The sequence below is a fragment of the Dryobates pubescens genome, chromosome 32 (assembly GCF_014839835.1).
Source record: "Dryobates pubescens isolate bDryPub1 chromosome 32, bDryPub1.pri, whole genome shotgun sequence".
NCBI lineage: Eukaryota > Metazoa > Chordata > Aves > Piciformes > Picidae > Dryobates > Dryobates pubescens.
The window spans coordinates 5,064,483-5,083,684 of NC_071643.1; the positions used below are offsets into that span (position 1 = coordinate 5,064,483).

Below are 19,202 nucleotides of genomic sequence, written 5' to 3' on the forward strand. Positions count from 1 at the left end.
ACTTTTCAACAACTTTGGAACTGAGCACTGAATACAGAGCTTGAGAATCTCCTGTACATTTGAAGGTGTCTCCCACAGAAGGAGGAACACAGGAAATGTGAATTAAACTTTTGGACAGTTGCATAGCTGCAAGTGTGATGTTCTTTAGTCTGACAGCAGAGGAAATCACTACTTTCTGAAACTATAGTAGCATTTTAAACTTTAATATTTTACTGTTTTACTTTCTTGCCATGTCACCTTTTTGTTTTAAGAGTTGCAGCCCCTGGCCATTCTGTAAACTCTTCATCTTCTTTTAATTAAGGGGGAAAAAAAGGTAGTAAAAGGCTTTGTTTTCCCCTCATAATTCATGTTTCAAATTTAACTTATTAATACTCTGTCTGGATTTTAAATAACCCTGATATGTTCTGTCATCAGTTATGAATCTAGGTGTTGTATAATGGAATGCAACAGAAATGCAATTATTTGACATTTTCTGTCAAGGTTTGTTCTATAACTGTTCATTTCCTTCCAGATAGGTGTGGCAGTAGAAGAGTAAAGATGGCTTCAATGGTCTGAATATTCTCTAATTGTTCAGTTACTCTTCTTTTTAATATATATAATGCCTTCAGCTTCTGTCAGATTGTATACAGTATGGAGTATGGAACAGGAGCTTAAAGTTTATGATCAGAAGTACCAAGATGTGAACATTTCTGGAAAGGCATATATAAATGTCTCAGCCTCATAAAGGCAGTCAGGGGGAAAAATGAACTTGATATTACATTTGTTTCTGATTGAAGTTCTACCTTGTTAGTATTTTCTTGCAACTCACTCCACAATTCCCAAGCCCTGTGAAAGGGCTGTCTTTGCACTGTTGTCCTGTCCTCCAGGGTGGGTGCTCTGTGCTTTCTGAATGTTGAAAGTCAAACTGGCCCTCACATAAACAAAGTTTTAATTGAGCATTCTGTGGCAGCGTTGTATGAGGATGTAACTTCAGGATTTTAATCATGGATCCAAGTTCTCCTTTGGAAGAAGAATTTGTGACTGTCATTGCATGCCCTTTGGACAGGGCATAAACTAATTTTGTTTTATTTTTTAACTGGTTTGGTTTGCTTGCCTGTCTACTGGAGAATATAGAGTTCATAGATTCATAGAATAGTTTAGGTTGGAAGAGATCTTAAAGATCACCTGGTTCCACCCCCACTGCCATGAGCAGGGAGATCTGCTAGACCAGGCTGCTCAAGGCCTTGAACACCCTCAGGGAGGAGGCATCCACAACCTCCCTGGCTGACCTGTTCTAGTGTCTCACCACCCTCACTGTAAAGAATTTCTTTCTAATATCCAGGCTAAATCTCCCTTCCTGAAGTTTAAAGCCTTTCCCTCTCATCCTACTGCCACGAGCCCTCCTGAAAAGTCCCCTCCAGGCTTTCTTGTAGGCCCCCTTCACATACTGCAAGGCCACTTCCATTCTTGGAAGTTACGTTGCCCAATCCACTTGTTCACTTTCTATTGTAATTACATTGCTCAATATTAAATCTAGTTCAGATGTAAATAGTAGTGAGAAAGAAGTCACTATTAAAATAGTCACTAAGAGACTATTTTAAACAAAAATGTGGTTGTTTCCTATAGCTTTATTTAATTATTTGTCATCCTTTTGGTAAATCTTTAGCAGTATCATCTGTTAAGTCTTGGCTGCTTCTTACAAGTCTGGGACTTGGTGTTTTCCTTAATGTTAGTGGAAATCATTGTAGCTGTGTGGATGATTAGTCTTACAGTCTGGTTAGAGAACATACAGAACCAATAACTCTGCTTTCAAAGGTGCTGAGTCCTTGTAGGCACATACTTCTTTTACACAGTGTGTGCCAAAGGGTGTTGGAAAGCATCCACTGTGCAAAATGAGTAACTGTAAGGAGCTTCTGGTGATCACAGCAAATGGGTATCTGCATCTTTGTCTGCAGGAACCCCTGATTGGAAATGGCCCTACACTTTTCTTCTCTCATAACTCTGTGGTGGAAATGAGCAAAGCAGGAATCTTGATGTACAAACCTTGTTGAAATGGATTAAAGAAAAATGGCTGTGTCTATATAGAGAGGTTTTAGTAGTTCATTTGTAATTTCTCTGTGTCTGGGTAGAAATCATAGATAAGTGCCAGGACTGTTAGGAGTTGTTAGGATAGCTTTAGGTTTTATCTGCAACTTACTTTTTTAGCACTGTTACAAATTATATGTTCAAACTGCTGTAGGTACTGACATTCAGAGCACACTTGAGCCAAATGCTGAAGCATACACAGAGGTCCAGAGCTGTTTGCTGTTTTTCATATAACTAACCTAATTGTCTGTGTTAGAGTCGATCATCTAGTGCTAGATAATTCTTTCCTTTAGATCTTGCAACGTGTAGCTGTGAGCAATATTTTTGCTCGCTGTGTTTAATGTAAGAGTAGTGTTGAGGACAAACAGTGCCCATGTGCTTAGAGGTGATCTGCCTGTGAGCGTGTGCTTCAAAGTTGCATCGAGGCCCCAAAAGGACTTTCAGGAACAGCTTCCTTAAGAGCAGAGTGGGCAAATGTTAACTGCTTTGCAAATCTGTAGCACACAGAACCACTTTGTTTTCCTTTCCTTTATGTTCTTGCTGCTTCTGACTCTCCACATCGTTCTCATTGCCATTCTATTTTTATTTTCCCTTCTAGTCTCTGAGGTGTTTTAAAGGGTGTATATGTAATGTTTATTTACATATACTGCCTTGTGGCTACATGCATCCAGCTGTCTGCTAAACTAACCCTGCTTCTGATGCACTTTTGCTGTAACTGAATTAATGAAAAGCAAATCAGTTTACCTCAGTTTATCTTGCACCTGATGAATGATTGCCCATAAATGGAAGTGTCATCTTGGATTGCTTTCTGTAAAGTGCCAGCACAATCCTGTATGTTACAGGCTGAATGGCTAAGTAATACCAACCACTAAATAACTGGAGTGTTTTATTGTTTAATCTGTAACAACTGCTGTGAAATGACAGTGACTGCATTGATCTGTGTCCAAATGACAGCTGTGTTGGTTGATGTGCTTCTTGGTATGAAGTTAACTTGAATTGTCAATGTCATATGAGATTTATTTAACTATTGGAACTCCCCTGTATAATTCTTGCAATAATTGTTTAGATTATTGGTTCTTTTTAGTTTAGTATTTCATCAGTTAGCTGCTATGTGAAACCAAACAAGATTAAAAACCTAACCTGAATTTGTATTGCACCATTTATGCTTTCATCTTTGTGCTATTAGACAGGGATTGTTTTGAACAACTGTTTTATTACATCTTGATGAAGCTGTTTTAAGAATATTTGAGAGTGGCTCTGATTGCCTGACCTGATTATATTCAAAATGTTTCATATTATAGTATCCTAATTTTTAATGTCAATCAAAGAATCTAAAAATAATCCTTCAAGACTCTCCTGGCTAACTACAATCTATGAAGCTGTGAATGCATGCTTAGGATTGTAAGTCTCAAAAGCAAATAGTAGAATAGAATAGACCAGATTGGAAGAGACCTTCAAGATCATCGCGTCCAACCCATCACCCAATCCAACACCACCTAATCAACTAACCCATGGCACCAAGCACCCCATCAAGTCTCCTCCTGAATACCTTCAATGATGGTGACTCCACCACCTCCCTGGGCAGCCCATCCCAATGGGCAATCACTCTCTCTGTGTAGAACTTCTTCCTAACATCCAGCCTAAACCTCCCCTGGTGCAGCCTGAGACTGTGTCCTCTTGTTCTGGTGCTGGCTGCCTGGGAGAAGAGACCAACCTCTGCCTGTCTACAACCTCCCTTCAGGTAGTTGTAGAGAGCAGTAAGGTCACCCCTGAGTCTCCTCCAGGCTAAGCTACCCCAGCTCCCTCAGCCTCTCATCATAGTATCAGTCAGGGTTTGAAGGGACGACAAGGATCATCTAGTTCCAACCCCCCAGCCATTGGCAGGGACACCTCACACTAGATCAGGCTGGCCAGAGCCTCAGCCAGCCTGCTCTTAAACACCTCCAGGGATGGGGCCTCAACCACCTCCCTGGACAACCTATTCCAGGGCTTTACCACTCATGGTGAAGAACTTGCTCCTCACATCCAGCCTGAATCTCCCCACCTCCAGCTTCATTCCATTCCCCCTAGTCCTATCACTACCTAAGATCCTGAGAAGTCCCTCCTCAACCTTTTTGTAGGCCTCCTTCAGATACTGGAAGGCCACATGAAATATGAAATAAGAGTCCCCTTGCAGATTCAAAAGTAGTGACTACTCACCTGAAAGGAGTTTCTGTGGCAAGCAGGTCTTTGAGTGGTTATATCCCATTAAGGTGATTCTCATTCAGGAAATGAACCTACGAGATCCCAAGAGTTTGACCACCAAAGTTGTGTCCAGGAGAGGGGCCAGCAAACTCTGAGCACCTTATAGTTTGGGTTTTTCCTTAAGCCCACTTTCTGGGCATTAAGTCTTGAAGGATTAGTTCTTGCCCTTGCATGTACTGTAACTCAGATAATTCTTTTTATGTGAACCTCCTGTTGCAGATGAAACTTTCCATCAGTGTCGAATCTCAAATGCTAGTTGAAGAATCCTACTTGCTTTAAAATGCATGTCATTTTTTTCCATGTGGAATGCAGCTTTCAGTTTGTGCTTTGGTTACTTGCAGTGGACAAACTAAGCAGTGTGTTAGTAGCCATGATTGTTCTCCTTTGTAGGTTTCTGACAAAGAGAAGATTGATCAACTTCAAGAAGAACTTTTGCGCACTCAGGTAACTTCTGAACTACTGCTGGCTTAGTTAGAGATACATGTGCAGCAGGCTCAGGTTTGCTGGACAAAAGCACACCTGAAATACAAGATATTTGGTTAAAATGCAGGGGTTTCTTTCAGTCTCTGAGTTTATCAAAGACAGAGTTGACTGTTGGCACACACCAAAGCTTGGTGTAATCATACTTTCCCAAAAGTACAGAATCACAGAGGATTAGGGGTTGGAAGGGACCTCAAAAGGTCATGCAGTCCAACTCCCCTGCCAGGGCAGGATCACCTGGAGTAGGTCATGCAGAAAAGTACCTTCCTTGTCTTCATTGCTATATATTCCTGAAATATCAAGTGAGCCCATGAGTGGTATACAAATAGAGTGGTGATATTCTGGTTTTTAACTTGTTCTGCATGTTAGCTCCTAACATTCTACAGGTCTCTTTTCTAATTCCAGTGCTACTGAATATGTCTGTGGTATCTTTTCTGTTTAAATGTCACTTTTCTTGCAGGAAGACAAAAGAGTTTACTTATTAAGAGGTTATGGTATTGATCCCTCAATCTAGAAGACACCATTTCTAGTAAAGTAAAGAAACTTTTAAGTACATTTGTCCAAGGGGGAAAAATAGCCATCATATGGGATGTGTGCAGTGAGAAATTCAGATGATAGTACAGTGGCATTTAGGAGAAATAAAGTATCCTTGTGTTTGTGTGTGTGTGCCTTGCATTAAGAAAAAACATTGCAGTGACAGTGTTAGAGTTGTATATAAGCCATGCAGTATTAATCAAAACAATTGTGAAGCAGTGAGCAGTTCTTTCAATTAAAGCTGTTTCTATGATTGAGCTATTTGGTGCAAAAATTGCTCTGGGTGGATTAAAAGCTTTTTCTCTAAAATTCATTCTCTCTGTTGCTCAGCTGCATTGTTTTGATGTGAGGTCCTATAGCCTCTTTTTTATATTTCACAGAATCATAGAATGGTCCAGGCCAGAAGGGACCTCCAAAGGTCATCCAGTCTGACCTCCCCACAGTCAGCAGGGACATCCCCAGCTTGATCAGGTTGTCCAGGGCCTCACTGAGCCTCACCTTGAATATCTCCAGGGAAGGGGCCTTAACTACCACCCTGGACAACCTGTTCCAGTATTCTACCATTCATAGTAAAGAACTTGTTCCTAACATTCAATCTACATCTGCTCTTTTCCAGCTTAAAGCTATTGCCCCTCAGCCTGTCACTGCAGGCCTTTGCAAACAGTCTTTCCCCATCCTTCTTGTAGCCCCCTTCAGGTATGGAAGATTGCTATTAGGTCTCCCCAGAGCCTCCTTTTCTCCAGGCTGAACACCCCCAGCTCCCTCAGCCTGTCCTCATAGCAGAGGAGCTCCAATCCCCTGATCCTTCTTGTGGCCCTCCTTTGGACCCTCTCCATCAGGTCCACATCCTTCCTCTATTGAGGGCTCCAGACCTGTACACAGTACTCCAGGTCCAGGTCTGCTAATTTTGAATGCATTATTACTCATCTCTTTTATAACAGCTTGGAATTTGATTTGTTCTTTAAAGTCCACTCAGGCCAAATAGATTTCCTCACCATGGAAAATAACTTTCAGAATAGGTATCAGTATCCATTCTCATCTCGTCTTCAGAGGGCTATCATAATCTAAACAGGACTAAACTGGTAGAGTTGTTTCTTGAACTGAGGTTCTGTACTGAAGAAGGAGTCTAAACTGGCCTTGAAACTTGACATTTGAGCCCTGTGATCTTTTTGATTGAACAGGCAGTTCCCAGTGGCACTAATTTCTGCCTGCCTGCATATATGTAGCTCCTTTGAAAATGATGCTTCTTTAAGATGCTTAGAGGTCCATTTATGTATTCTCACATTAGAAAGCTGTGGTCCTTTTAAAACATTTGAAGCTGAGGTGCTGTGTTGCTGAATTCAAAGAGTCTCTCTTGATGGTCCTGTATTTTTAATAGACTCTAGCAATCACAAAGGTTTCTCTGTTTGTTTAAAGACCTGCTTGAAGGGTAAGACATTCTTCATACATAAAACTTTGCTCCTGTGAGTGGCCCCTTTCTGTAATTGCAAGACTGTGTTTGTGCCATTGTGTTGCAGCTCAAGTACCAAAGAATGCTTGAACGACTAGAGAAGGAGAACAAAGAACTAAGAAAGCTGGTACTGCAAAGAGATGACAAGGGAATTCATCAGAGGAAATTAAAGGTACTTTACACGTTACAAATCAGCACAGAGATCTAACTGTGCCATATTTTCCCTGCTGCTGTTCTAAATTGAATTTGTTCAGTCATCTATGAACTTGAAACATTATCTGTGCTAATTTATGGTGTTTTTTTTTTACATGCCAAGGCTTTTATACACCTCTTTTTGTTTTGAGCTGCATAAGGTTTGTGAGTGACAGCAGTTGAAGGTACAAAGGGGTTACCAGGTCTTAAGTAAGTAACATACCTAGTTAAGTAGAAAATGTGGATTGGGGTTTTTGATATACCTTCACTGTATTTACTCATAAATATGCTTCCAGCTCTCCTTGCAGGCATAATCTGATATCTCTGTGCTTTGTTATGAGTTTGGTAGGAATACATCTTTCAATGGCCTTATATAAATCCATGGAGACTGCGTTAACTATCCTTTGGCTTTTGTCTCCCAGCATCCTGAGCATTCTAAAAACTGACATTTTCTGCCTCTCTGTGTCACTTCCTGACCAATATGGATCTTCCTTTTTCCTCTGGGAACTGGAAGATAAAGAGCTCTTCCCTGTACAGAATGAGGTTGATGGTTCTCTGTACCCTTATTACATAGAATACATAGAATAAACCAGCTTGGAAGAGACCTTCAAGATCATCGTGTCCAACCTATCAACCAATCCAACCCACCTAAACAACTAACCCATGGCACCAAGCACCCCATCCAGTCTCCTCCTGAACACCTCCAATGATGGTGACTCCACCACCTCCCCAGGCAGCCCATTCCAATGGGCAATCATTCTCTCTGTATAGAACTTCTTCCTAATGCTTACTGTTCATCAGGTTGAAAATAGAATAGAATTAAGCAGGTTGGAAGAGACCTTTGAGATCATTGAGTCCAACCCATCATCCAACACCATCTAATCAACTAAACCACGGCACCAAGCACCCCACCCAGTCTGGATTTAATGGAACAAACTCAATTCAGCTTCTTACTTTGAAATTGAAGTCTAAGTGCTGCAGTTCTCTTATGCTGTGCATAAGAGCTCTCGTTTTGCTCCTTCAGCAAGATGCATTTGCAGCTACAATGTGCTTCCTAAAACAAATCTGTGCTGCAATAAGGCCGTTTAGGTTTCAAATCACAGGGAGAGGATAAACAGGTTCTTACAGATGAGTTTACAGGATGTTCAGCTGAAGCAGTCTGAAACTGAATCTTCATTCTGTTAATTGGTTGTGTTTTTTCCCTCTCTTGCTTTTTTTCTGTTGGTGGTAGAAATCCTTGATTGATATGTATTCTGAAGTGCTCGACATCCTCTCTGATTATGATGCCAGTTATAACACTCAAGATCACCTACCTCGAGTAAGTAGACCCATCCAAGGGGTTTCTGAATTGAAATGGCAATGCTATGATTGGATAGAACTTTTAATTCTATTCCAGAATAATCCAAGGCTAGTACTAGGCTGGTTTTGGGTAACTCCATCTGTTCTCCACTTTTAAATGCAACAAAAGAATTTTGAGGATAACCAATGTAGAATAGAGTAGAGTAGAATAGAGTAGAATTAACCAGGTTGGAAGAGACCCTTGAGATCATCAAGTCCAACCTATCATCCAGCACCATCTAATCAACTAAACCATGGCACCAAGCACCTCATCCAGTCTCTGCCTAAGCACCTCCAGTGATGTAACTATGATAAGCCTGTCTTGGCTCATGGATAAAACCCTGTCTGCATATAGGTACTGCTGCTGTGTTCAGCCTTTCATTTAAAATGGTTTCACTCTCAGCACTGCAGCCTCCTCAGCATTGTAAAATTGCTTTTGTCTCCAGTGTGTACCAGCAGAGCTGAGATGGTAAGGTGACACAGCTAGCTGACTCCCCACAGCAGTGCTGGTGTGGAATGGGGAGCCTGAGAGTGGTTTTAGCTGGAGCCTGAGAGTGGTTTTAGCTGTCCTGGCTTGCACTTCTTGCTTGCACAACCAAGTGTAGCACTGGTGGCTTCTATAGGAAGCCAGTAAGGTGGGGAAATGACAGCAACTACATCAGCAATCAGCCTTCTCCAGGCAGAAGCAGCATTTGGGAGGTGATCAGGAACATTTAAGAGGTGATCATTTAGGAAGTGTTTTGCCTGCTGACTTTGTGCAAGGACAGAACTGTCTGCCATGAGAACATCAAGGCCTTCCTCTCTTTATTAGGTGGCTTGGCAAATGATATCTGTCAGGTGCTTTGTGGGCTGTGCTGTCTTAAGCCCAAGTCAATGCTTTTAGGTGACTAAGTGTTAGTATTCTTCAGGGATTCCGTATTTAAACAGGTGCACCTCTTTTCAAACACAACACAGCCAGTGTCATACAGATTAACATCTTTTCAGTCAGCTTTTGTCTAAGCTTCCAAAATGTCCTGCTGGAAGTGAATGGCTGTTTAAATTCTCACTTAAGGTGGTGGTGGTTGGAGATCAAAGTGCAGGAAAGACCAGCGTGTTAGAAATGATTGCCCAAGCCCGCATCTTCCCTCGAGGCTCTGGGGAGATGATGACACGTTCCCCTGTGAAGGTAAGAAACATCATCATCTCTGATTCAGCATTTGCAATGTAGTTTCCCACTGATTATGCTGTTAAGTGGGGTATATGTGAACTTCTGGTTGTAAAATGGCCCCAAAGCAGTGGTGTTCCTCAGGGATCAGTACTGGGTCCAGTTTTCTTCCTTATCTTCATTAACAAGCTAGATGAGGGGACAGAGTGTGCCCTCAGCAAGTTTGCTGATGATACAGAACTGGGAGGGGTGGCTGATACACCTGGAGGTTGGGGAGGAATAACAGCAGGCACCAGTACAGATGAGATGTTGTCCTGCTGGAAAGCAGCTCCATGGAGAAAGACCTTGCAGTCCTGGTGGATGGCAAGTTATCTGCAGGACAGTAATGCGCCCTTGTGGCCAAGAAGGCCAATGGTATCCTGTGTGCTTATCATTATGTCTCTGTATTAGTTTTACCATATTTTCTCACTTAAGGCTTTTAACATTTAGGTAACCCTTAGTGAAGGTCCCCACCATGTGGCTTTATTCAAAGACAGCTCTCGGGAGTTTGATCTGACCAAGGAGGAGGATGTAAGTATCAAGAATTGAGAACCTTGTGTCTTTGTGAGCTGATTAGCTCCCACTTAATCACAGTGAAATATGGTTGGTGGAGCAAGGCATTATATCCATTATTATCTCTTAGTGTGTGTTTTGGCTGGCTCTACAGGATCAAAAGTAGAAGGAGCTGCTGTGCTCTACAGGTAGTCTGTCTTTTAGCACCCCCTTTCTGAGACTTAGGTATTCAATGTGCATTTGAGACAGAATTTATCAGCAGAGGTCTGAATCCCTGAGTAAACTCTCTTAGTTGTTTTGGTGATTTTTATTTTATCACAGTTACAAGGAGTTCTTATATTTGATATGTTGCTTTTCTCAAAACAGCTTGCAGCTTTGAGAAATGAAATAGAAATCAGAATGAGAAATAGTGTGAAGGAAGGGTGCACTGTTAGCACTGAGGTAAGACTTCTCAAATATTTACTGGCAAGTGTCTGTGGATATATATCTTCTCATAGAATGGTCTGGGTTGGAAGGGACCTTCAAAGGCTCTCCAGTCCAACCCCCTCTGCAGTAAGCAGGGGCTTCCTCAACTAGATCAGGTTGCCCAGAGCTCTGTTGAGCCTCACCTGGAATATCTCCAGGGATGGAGCCTCAACCACCTCCTTGAATATTCCTCAGTTAGCAGACTTTGGTGAATCCAGGTTGCACATACTTAATATTTTGCACTATGCAAAGTGTCTTTGGACTGCTAAAATCTGCTTTATGTGCCAATTATGTGCACATGTAATTGGACCTGCTATTGAAAATACAGGCTGCTGCTGGGTCAGAGCATATCTTAGTGTAAATGTGGCTATCTAATTACCTAGGGAGTAGATGTGTGTGTAAACCTTTCCCTTCAATTTTCCTTCACAGACCATCTCTTTAAGTGTGAAAGGTCCTGGTTTGCAGAGAATGGTGTTGGTTGATTTGCCTGGAGTCATTAGTGTAAGTATGCAATAAATGAGGTGGGGGTGGGGGGGGAAATACATATCTTTAAGACCTGTAAATGAGATGGTGTTATAAGTGAGATCATTCACTGTTGTTGGTTTGGGTTTTTCACATCTTTCTGTGTTCTTTTGTTTTCCTTTTAATTGTGTATCTCCACATGCATATTAAAGACTGTGACATCAGGTATGGCTCCAGATACAAAGGAAACTATCTTTAGCCTCAGCAAGGCCTACATGCAGAATCCTAATGCCATCATCCTTTGTATTCAAGGTAATGAGTCTAGATGGTTATCCACCTGGGGGGGGGGCTTTAATTGTTTTAATTGTTATTTTTGCATCATCCTGGGGACTACTGATTGGTTTGGGGTTGTTTTTTCTCTTTGTGGTAATCTTTCTAGTGTACAAAACAGCATGCTGGGGAATGTCTGTTTATAAATGAAGGCACCTTTGATATGCATAGCAAAAAGCAGCTTTTTGATAAGAGTGGTTTTTAGGCTGGATGTTAGGAAGAAGTTCTTCATAGAAAGAGAGATTGGCCATTGGAATGGGCTGCCCAGGGAGGTGGTGGAGTCACCATCACTGGAGGTGTTTAGGAAGAGGCTGGATGGGGTGCTTGGTGCCATGGTTAAGTTGATTATATAGTGTTGGATGATAGATTGGACTTGATGATCTCAAAGGTCTCTTCCAACCTGGTCTGGTCTATTCTATTCCTATTCTATTCCTATTCTATTCCTATTCTATTCCTTTTCTATTCCTATTCCTTTTCTATTCCTATTCCTTTTCTATTCCTATTCCTTTTCTATTCCTATTCCTTTTCTATTCCTATTCCTTTCTATTCCTATTCCTTTCTATTCTATTCTATTCTATCACTTACAAAATGGTAGTGACAATAAAATTCCAGATGTCTTCAGAAGTATTTTTGGAGGCTGCAGACAACAACAGAGATTAATATTTTTAGCAGGCTGGTATTTGCTCCAAATTCATCCAATTTTTATTCTTTTTTTAAATGATACTGGAAGCAAAGCAAATTCCCACTCTGCCTACCCAAAAAAGGTAACATAAGTGTGATTCTAATGGTTTTAAGTTGTAGCAGGAAACTTGATAGCTGCTATATCTTCAATACCATGTGGTAGATTACATAGTCCCTAAAATAATACTTCATTGCTCTTTGTTTTAGATGGCTCGGTAGATGCAGAACGCAGCATCGTCACAGACTTAGTCAGCCAAATGGATCCCCAGGGCAAAAGGACAATTTTTGTGCTGACTAAAGTTGATCTTGCTGAGAAGAACGTGGCTAGCCCAAGCAGGGTGAGTTGTAACTATTTGTCTCACATTATGATGGCTAAAGTCACACATGGAAAAGTACTTGAGATGCTGTTTAGTAGTCATGAGGTCTTGGGTGACAGGTTGGACTTGATGATCTTGGAGGTCTTTTCCAACCTTATTGATTCTATGCTGTCAGAAATATTGGACCTCACCTGCCTGTTCTAGATAGTTTTGAGTGCTTATTTCTGTATTCTGCCTGATTTTGTTGCTTTTAGTCTCTCTCAGGCTTTGCCAGTAGTGATCAGCTACGTGACTCCAGTCACAGCTTGACTACAGGTTGCTGTACTATTGGTTCCTTACATGCAGGTGACCTGGACAAGTTCACTGCCCTGAGAAGGCTTTAGAATATTCAAGAATAGGCCTTTTCCCTTCCTTTCATGTTTTGCTGTGTTGTATCTTACTTGTTCTATGCCTTTACTTATTTTTTTGTTCATTGGAAGTATCAATAGAATTCAGAGTCCCATGGTATCTATGCATAGATACAGCTAGAGCTGGTTTAAAACCTTTACTGAAGGAAAGAATGTCTCTGCAAAGTTAACCAAAATCCTTTCTTTTCACAGATCCAGCAGATAATTGAAGGCAAACTCTTCCCAATGAAAGCTTTGGGCTATTTTGCAGTTGTTACTGGGAAAGGTAAAGAAAGCTCTAGCTCTGCTTATTTTCTCCTTGACAACAGAGAAAACGGTCTAAACGGAACTGCTGCAGCCCTCTTTTCTTTCTCCAGGGAACAGCAGTGAAAGCATTGAATCCATTAAAGAATATGAAGAGGAATTTTTTCAAAATTCAAAGCTGCTAAAGTATGTTGCTGTTTCTTCCTTTGAATAAGATGAGCCTGTGTTGGTAAATGCTGGCATCAGTTCTGCTGGCTGAGCTAAACTAAAGGATGGCAGCGTGAAAGTTCTGTTTGAGTGTCTAAGGGGTGACCAAGTTAGCCTTGGTTCATAATGCTTGCTATAAGTCAGTGTTAGAGAGGTGAGCATCTTCAGGCAGTTCTTCAGAGGTTTTTGCCCCTCCCCATTGGCTGTAGAAGAACAAAGTTCCCAGCCTATGAGTAGGCACTGGGAGGAGCAAATCCAGCCCAACTGTGAATTGTAGTGCCTCTAAGTATCAGTTGTTTTGGTGTGACAGCTCTGTTGTATTCAGAGGGTTAGCTCATACATTCTGCTGGAAGTTACATTGAGCAGAGTTTTCATTTCCCAAGCTCCTATTTCTCAGGGAAGTAGGCTGCACAGTCTTGGGGGCTGCTGTCTTGGGGATTGCTATAGAGAAGGGCGACAAAGCTGGGGAGGGGTTTGGAGCACAAGCCCTATGAGGAGAGGCTGAGGGAGCTGGGGTTGCTTAGCCTGCAGAAAAGGAGACTCAGGGGATACCTTATTGCTGTCTACAAGTACCTTAAGGAAGGTTGTAGCCAGGTTGGGGTTGGTCTCTTCTCCCAGGCAACCAGCCCCAGAACAAGAGGACACAGTCTCAAGCTGTGCCAGGGGAGGTTTAGGCTGGAGGTTAGGAAGAAATTCTTCATAGAGAGAGTGATTGGCTGTTGGAATGTGCTGCCCAGAGAGGTGGTAGAGTCACCATCACTGGAGGTGTTTAGGAGGGGACTTAATGGGGTGCTTGTGCCATGGTTTAGTTGATTAGATGGTGTTGGATGATAGGTTGGACTGGATGATCTTGAAGGTCTCTTCCAACCTGGTCTATTCTAGTCTAGTTTAGTCTAGTCTAGTCTATTCTATCCCTGCATTTGACCTCTAGAAGAAAAATCTAATTTGAGGTGAGGGGAGTGTTGGGTTGGGTTTTATTCCCTTGCTTTGGTGGTTATCTATATTGAGCATTTTGGAGAGAGAGACTGGAACCTGTGTTGGGTGAACATTGACATGTTATTCTCTGCTACAGAGAGCAAAGCTCTAACCTTGTGAGTAGAAACTGGAAGCCAGAAAACAGGAATATGAATAGAAGAATTTCCTCTAGCTGTCTGTCTTTATAGGACATGTATGCTGAAGGCCCACCAGGTAACAACAAAGAACTTAAGTCTTGCTGTGTCAGATTGCTTTTGGAAAATGGTGAGAGAGTCTGTGGAGCAGCAAGCAGATGCTTTTAAAGGTAAGTATCTTGTCAAAAACCAAGTGCAAAAGTGAAAGTAGCAGCTTGCTGTGAAACAGTTCTTCCATGTACATACAACATTGTTTTGCCAGCACTCTTAGGCAGTTGGGGGGTTCTGTGTTTTCTATGGTCATCATTTCTCACTAATTGGTAGTTGCCCCAGGTCATCTTTACAGAGGCATAAGGTATTTCATGGTGTGAAGAGCTTGCTCTAAAATCCAAAGGAGTAAATAATTATGAAGGAAACTGTGGGGGGGGGGGGGGGGGGTGAAATATGGTCCCTGTGGGCAAAACACAGTTCCTCACTGGATTCAGTTGTTCTTTGAAATGGCACCATCAGCCAGGGCAGGACTGACTTGCACACAGCACTAAGTTGAATGACCCTTTTTCCACCACATTTTTATCAGTGCATGAATCCTGCAATTTACAGACAGTGTCTGAGTGTACACAGCTAAAATCTTTAGTCATTTGCAGCAGCACTACAAGCTCTGTGGAGGGTTTATGGCAACTGTAGGAGCCACTGAACTTCTAAGGTAGTCTTGAAGGGCAACAAAGCTGGTGAGGGGTTTGGAGCACAAGCCCTACGAGGAGAAGCTGAGGGAGCTGGGAGTGTTTAACCTGGAGAAGAGGAGGCTCAGGGGAGACCTTCTTGCTGTCTACAACTACCTGAAGGGAAGTTGTAGCCAGGTGGGGGTTGGTCTCTTTTCCCAGGCAACCTGTGACAGAACAAGAGGACATAGTCTCAAGCTGTGCCAGAGGAGGTTTAGGCTGAGATGTTGGGAAGAAATTCTTCACAGAAAGAGAGATTAGCCATTGGAATGTGCTGCCCAGGGAGGTGTTTAAAAAGAGACTGCATGAGGCCATGGTTTGGTTGATTAGATGGTGTTGGGTGATAGGTTGGACTTGATGATCTCAAAGGTCTTTTCCACCCTGGTTAATTCTGCATTCTGTATGCATAGAGACAGCTAAAGAAACTGAAGACCTTGTTTGTGATTTTTTTTTGCAGCCACACGTTTCAATCTTGAGACTGAATGGAAGAACAATTACCCCAGGTTAAGAGAGCTTGACAGGGTAAAGTACTGCTTTAATTTGTGTGCTACAAAGTGTTGAAGAGTATGGCTTCAAATCTATGCCATTTAGTCTCATGTGTGAAGGTTTCTTCAAGTTAACATAAACTACTGACACTTTGATATGGGAGGACAGTGTAAATTATTGTAAGGGAGGGCAATAGTGAAATCACTGTTGTTTGCAATAGTGTGCTTCAGAGTGGTGATCTTTGGTGCATAATAAATCCTTCACTATTCTAGCATCCAGCTAAGTGACTTAATTTACCCACAGGAATAGGTCAGTGTTTCTTTGTGGTCATGACAGTTTTAATTCCCTGCTCCTTCAGACAGGGTAACAAAATAAATAGGATTCCATTCTCCATTAATTCCAGAATATTCAGATGCCTTACCTGACCAGGCATGCAAGAGATGGGTTGGAAGATGTGTAGTAAACCAGGGTAGCTTTTGACAAGCACATACACAGTGCAGAACATTTTGGGCTCAAAGGCCATAAGAAAAAGGTTGTGGTTTAAATTTTATGTGGAAAGATGATCAAACTCTACTTGAAGTCTTACTGTTCCCTGTTTTTCCTTTCACATAGAATGAACTGTTTGAAAAAGCAAAGAATGAGATCCTTGATGAAGTCATAAGTTTGACTCAGGTCACACCCAAGCACTGGTATGGTAATTTTTTTTTCCCTTTTCTTATTTCTATTGGGTGTCTGTTTGGTTTGGGGTTTTTTTGCATCAGAAGTTTGCTTTTAAAATACAAAGAGCCTTCAATCATCTGATCAGTAAGGAACTGTTTGTCTTAGCATCCATTTTGTCCTTGTGGAAGTCATCTTTGTTTATTATCCTGAAGCAGAAAATACTTTTATCATGCATCATCAAACTGTGCAGGCTGTCAGTTTGTGGTTTGTTCTGGCTTTGTACACTTACAATGACCAGCAGATATTCCCCAGAAATGAGAAGTCACAAGAAAGGTGTTTTGGGATCTTCATTTGAAGTATGAATCTGAAATTCCTCTTGCTGTGTGAGGATTATTATCATTCTGCATATTGAAATTAGGTAGAGATGTCCTTGAGGGGAAAAAATGGGTTTGTATTCCTGTGAATCAGAGACTTGAATGGTAAGATTATGTAAGTCCTGACTGTCAGAAGAGCTGCTCTGGGTGTTTGGGAGTTTCATCCTCCATGTGGACCTCCTTAATAGCCTCAGCCAAGGAGCATCATACTACACTGCCCTTTGTAAGGCACAGACATAGGAGACTGAGTTTAGCCTAAGTGTTTTGAAGTCTAGCATCACTGCATAGTAAAACCACTGAGATGTAGGCTGAGAGGAGATTAGCCACTTTGACAGCCTGCTGCACCACAACTGAGAACCACAGGGGGGAAAAAAAAGGTGTTTAATGCCTTCAGTAACCTGAATTGAACTGTTCACTTGGTCATATAGTAAAAACCAAGACAAAATGTATGACTCTGAAAGTCCTTAGGGTAAATCTGGATATGTGGATGTGTTCAGAGTAAGTGTTGTAAGCAGCAAATTAGTCTGGAGTTGTGTTCTAGTCCACATGTAGTGCAGCTTTGCCTTTCTGGTGTTTGTTGCTGTTCACCATGTAATAGATCCTGAAGCACCCTGGCCCATGTCTAGTCTTGCTTCATTATGTGTTGTGGATCAAGTGGGTGCACAGCATGAATGAGCTTTCCTCTTGAGAGTTAAGAAGTAGTGGTGGTTCTGGTTTTATAGCACTTGATGAGTAGAACTGGAAACCTAAGTTGTGGAAAATGCTGAACTTCTAAAGCTGTCTTTGCTGCTGGAAATGTATGTTTGTGTCCTTAGTTCCAAGCATATATGGGATGAAGTTGGGGGGTTTAGTGTTGTTCAGGGCTGAACATGAGCCAGCAGTGTGCCCAGGTGGCCAAGAAGGCCAACGGCATCCTGGCCTGCATCAGGAGCAGTGTGGCCAGCAGGAGCAAGGAATTCATTGTGCCCTGGATTCAGCACTGGTTAGGCCACACCTTGAGTCCTGTGTCCAGTTCTGGGCCCCTCAGTTTAAGAAGGACATTGAGACACTTGAATGTGTCCAGAGAAGGGCAATGAGGCTGGGGAGAGGCCTTGAGCACAGCCCTGTGAGGAGAGGCTGAGGGGCTGGGGGTGTCTAGCCTGGAGAAGAGGAGGCTCAGGGGAGACCTTCTTGCTGTCTGCAACTACCTGAAGGGAGGTTATAGCCAGGTGGGGGTTGGTCTCTTCTCCCAGGCAACCAGCAGCAGAACGAGAGGACACAGTCTCAAGCTGTGTCAGGGGAAGTTTAGGCTGGAGGTGAGGAGAAAGTTCTTCATGGAGTTGTTAGCTATTGGAATGTGCTGCCCAGGGAGGTGGTGGAGTCCCCATCCCTGGAGGTGTTCAAGAGGGGATTGGATGTAGCACTTGGTGCCATGGTTTAGTAGTCATGAGGTGTTGAGTTGACAGGTTGGACTTGGTGATCTTTGAGTTCTTTTCCAACCTTGTTGATTCTATGATTTCCTGTGCTCTGTAGTCTTCTTGTCTCACTGTTTCTACCAAATGGAATCCATACCTGCTAGTCACTTCATATGTGTTACAGCACATCACCTGTGTTACAACTTCCATTTCAGGGAGGAGATTCTTCAGAAGACTTTATGGGAAAGGGTATCTACTCACGTGATTGAGAATATATACCTTCCAGCAGCACAGACTATGAACTCAGGGACATTTAACACCACTGTAGACATCAAACTGAAGCAGTGGACTGACAAGCAGCTGCCTAATAAAGCAGTAGAGGTGAGAACTTTGGTATTTTTTCTTCTTAACAAAAAAATCTGTGCAAAGCCTGTTGGGATAAAAGCATAGCCCCAGAGTAGAAAGGTGGGGGTCTGAAGGGCTAACTGCTGTTCATGTAACCAGCTTACATGTCAGAGAAGGCTGGCAAGAATGGGTTGGGTTGGAAGGGACCTGCAAAGGTCATCTAGTCCAACCCCACTGCAGTGAGTAGGGACATCCTCAATTAGATCAGGTTGCTCAGAGCCTTGTTCAGCCTCACCTGGAATATCTCCAGGGATGGGGCCTCAACCTTTTCCAATATTCCACCACCCTCACAGTAAAGAATTTGTTCTTCACATCCAATCTAAATCTACTCTTCTCTAATCTCAAACCATTGCCCCTTGTCCTACCGCTCCAGGCTTTTGGTAACAGTTCCACTGCAGCCTTCTTTTAAGCCCCCTTCAGGTACTGGAAGGCCACTATTGAGTCTGTCTGGAGCCTTCTCTTGGAATAGAATAGAATAGAATAGACCAGGTTGGAAGAGACCTTCGAGATCATCGAGTCCAACCTATCATCCAACACCACCTAATCAACTAAACCATGAAACCAAGCACCCTATCAAGTCTCCTGCTAAACACCTCCAATGATGGTGACTCCACCACCTCCCCAGGCAGCCCATTCCAATGGGCAGTCACTCTCTCTGTGTAGAATTTCTTCCTAACCACCAGCCTAAACCTCCCCTGGTGCAGCTTGAGACTGTGTCCTCTTGTTCTTTTCTCCAGGCTGAACAACCCCAGCTCCCTCAGCCTGTCCTCACAGCAGAGGTGTTCCAGCCCCCTAATAATTTTCATGTCCCTCCTCTAGACCCACACTATCGTGTCCATGTCCTCCTCCTGTTGAGGGATATCAGAATACCAGTATCTTGAGAAGAAAACGCAGCAGGAACATTCCATTGTGCTCTTCCAGTCATTTTTTTCCCCCCCCTTCCCT

The 19,202-nt window shown here is 42.5% G+C and overlaps 1 protein-coding gene across 1 annotated transcript in view; it reads left to right on the forward strand.

Moving 5' to 3' along the window:
* Positions 1–19,202, forward strand: part of OPA1 (OPA1 mitochondrial dynamin like GTPase) — a 64,788-nt gene that overhangs the window by 13,822 nt on the left and 31,764 nt on the right. Inside the window, exons 8-22 of the mRNA XM_054175579.1 lie at positions 4,699–4,752; positions 6,840–6,944; positions 8,196–8,282; positions 9,354–9,467; positions 9,936–10,016; positions 10,365–10,439; positions 10,893–10,964; positions 11,138–11,237; positions 12,144–12,274; positions 12,853–12,925; positions 13,017–13,089; positions 14,274–14,389; positions 15,396–15,460; positions 16,037–16,113; positions 18,068–18,233. Coding sequence (XP_054031554.1) covers positions 4,699–4,752; positions 6,840–6,944; positions 8,196–8,282; positions 9,354–9,467; positions 9,936–10,016; positions 10,365–10,439; positions 10,893–10,964; positions 11,138–11,237; positions 12,144–12,274; positions 12,853–12,925; positions 13,017–13,089; positions 14,274–14,389; positions 15,396–15,460; positions 16,037–16,113; positions 18,068–18,233 — 1,389 coding nt within the window. The remainder of the gene's footprint in view (positions 1–4,698; positions 4,753–6,839; positions 6,945–8,195; positions 8,283–9,353; positions 9,468–9,935; positions 10,017–10,364; positions 10,440–10,892; positions 10,965–11,137; positions 11,238–12,143; positions 12,275–12,852; positions 12,926–13,016; positions 13,090–14,273; positions 14,390–15,395; positions 15,461–16,036; positions 16,114–18,067; positions 18,234–19,202) is intronic.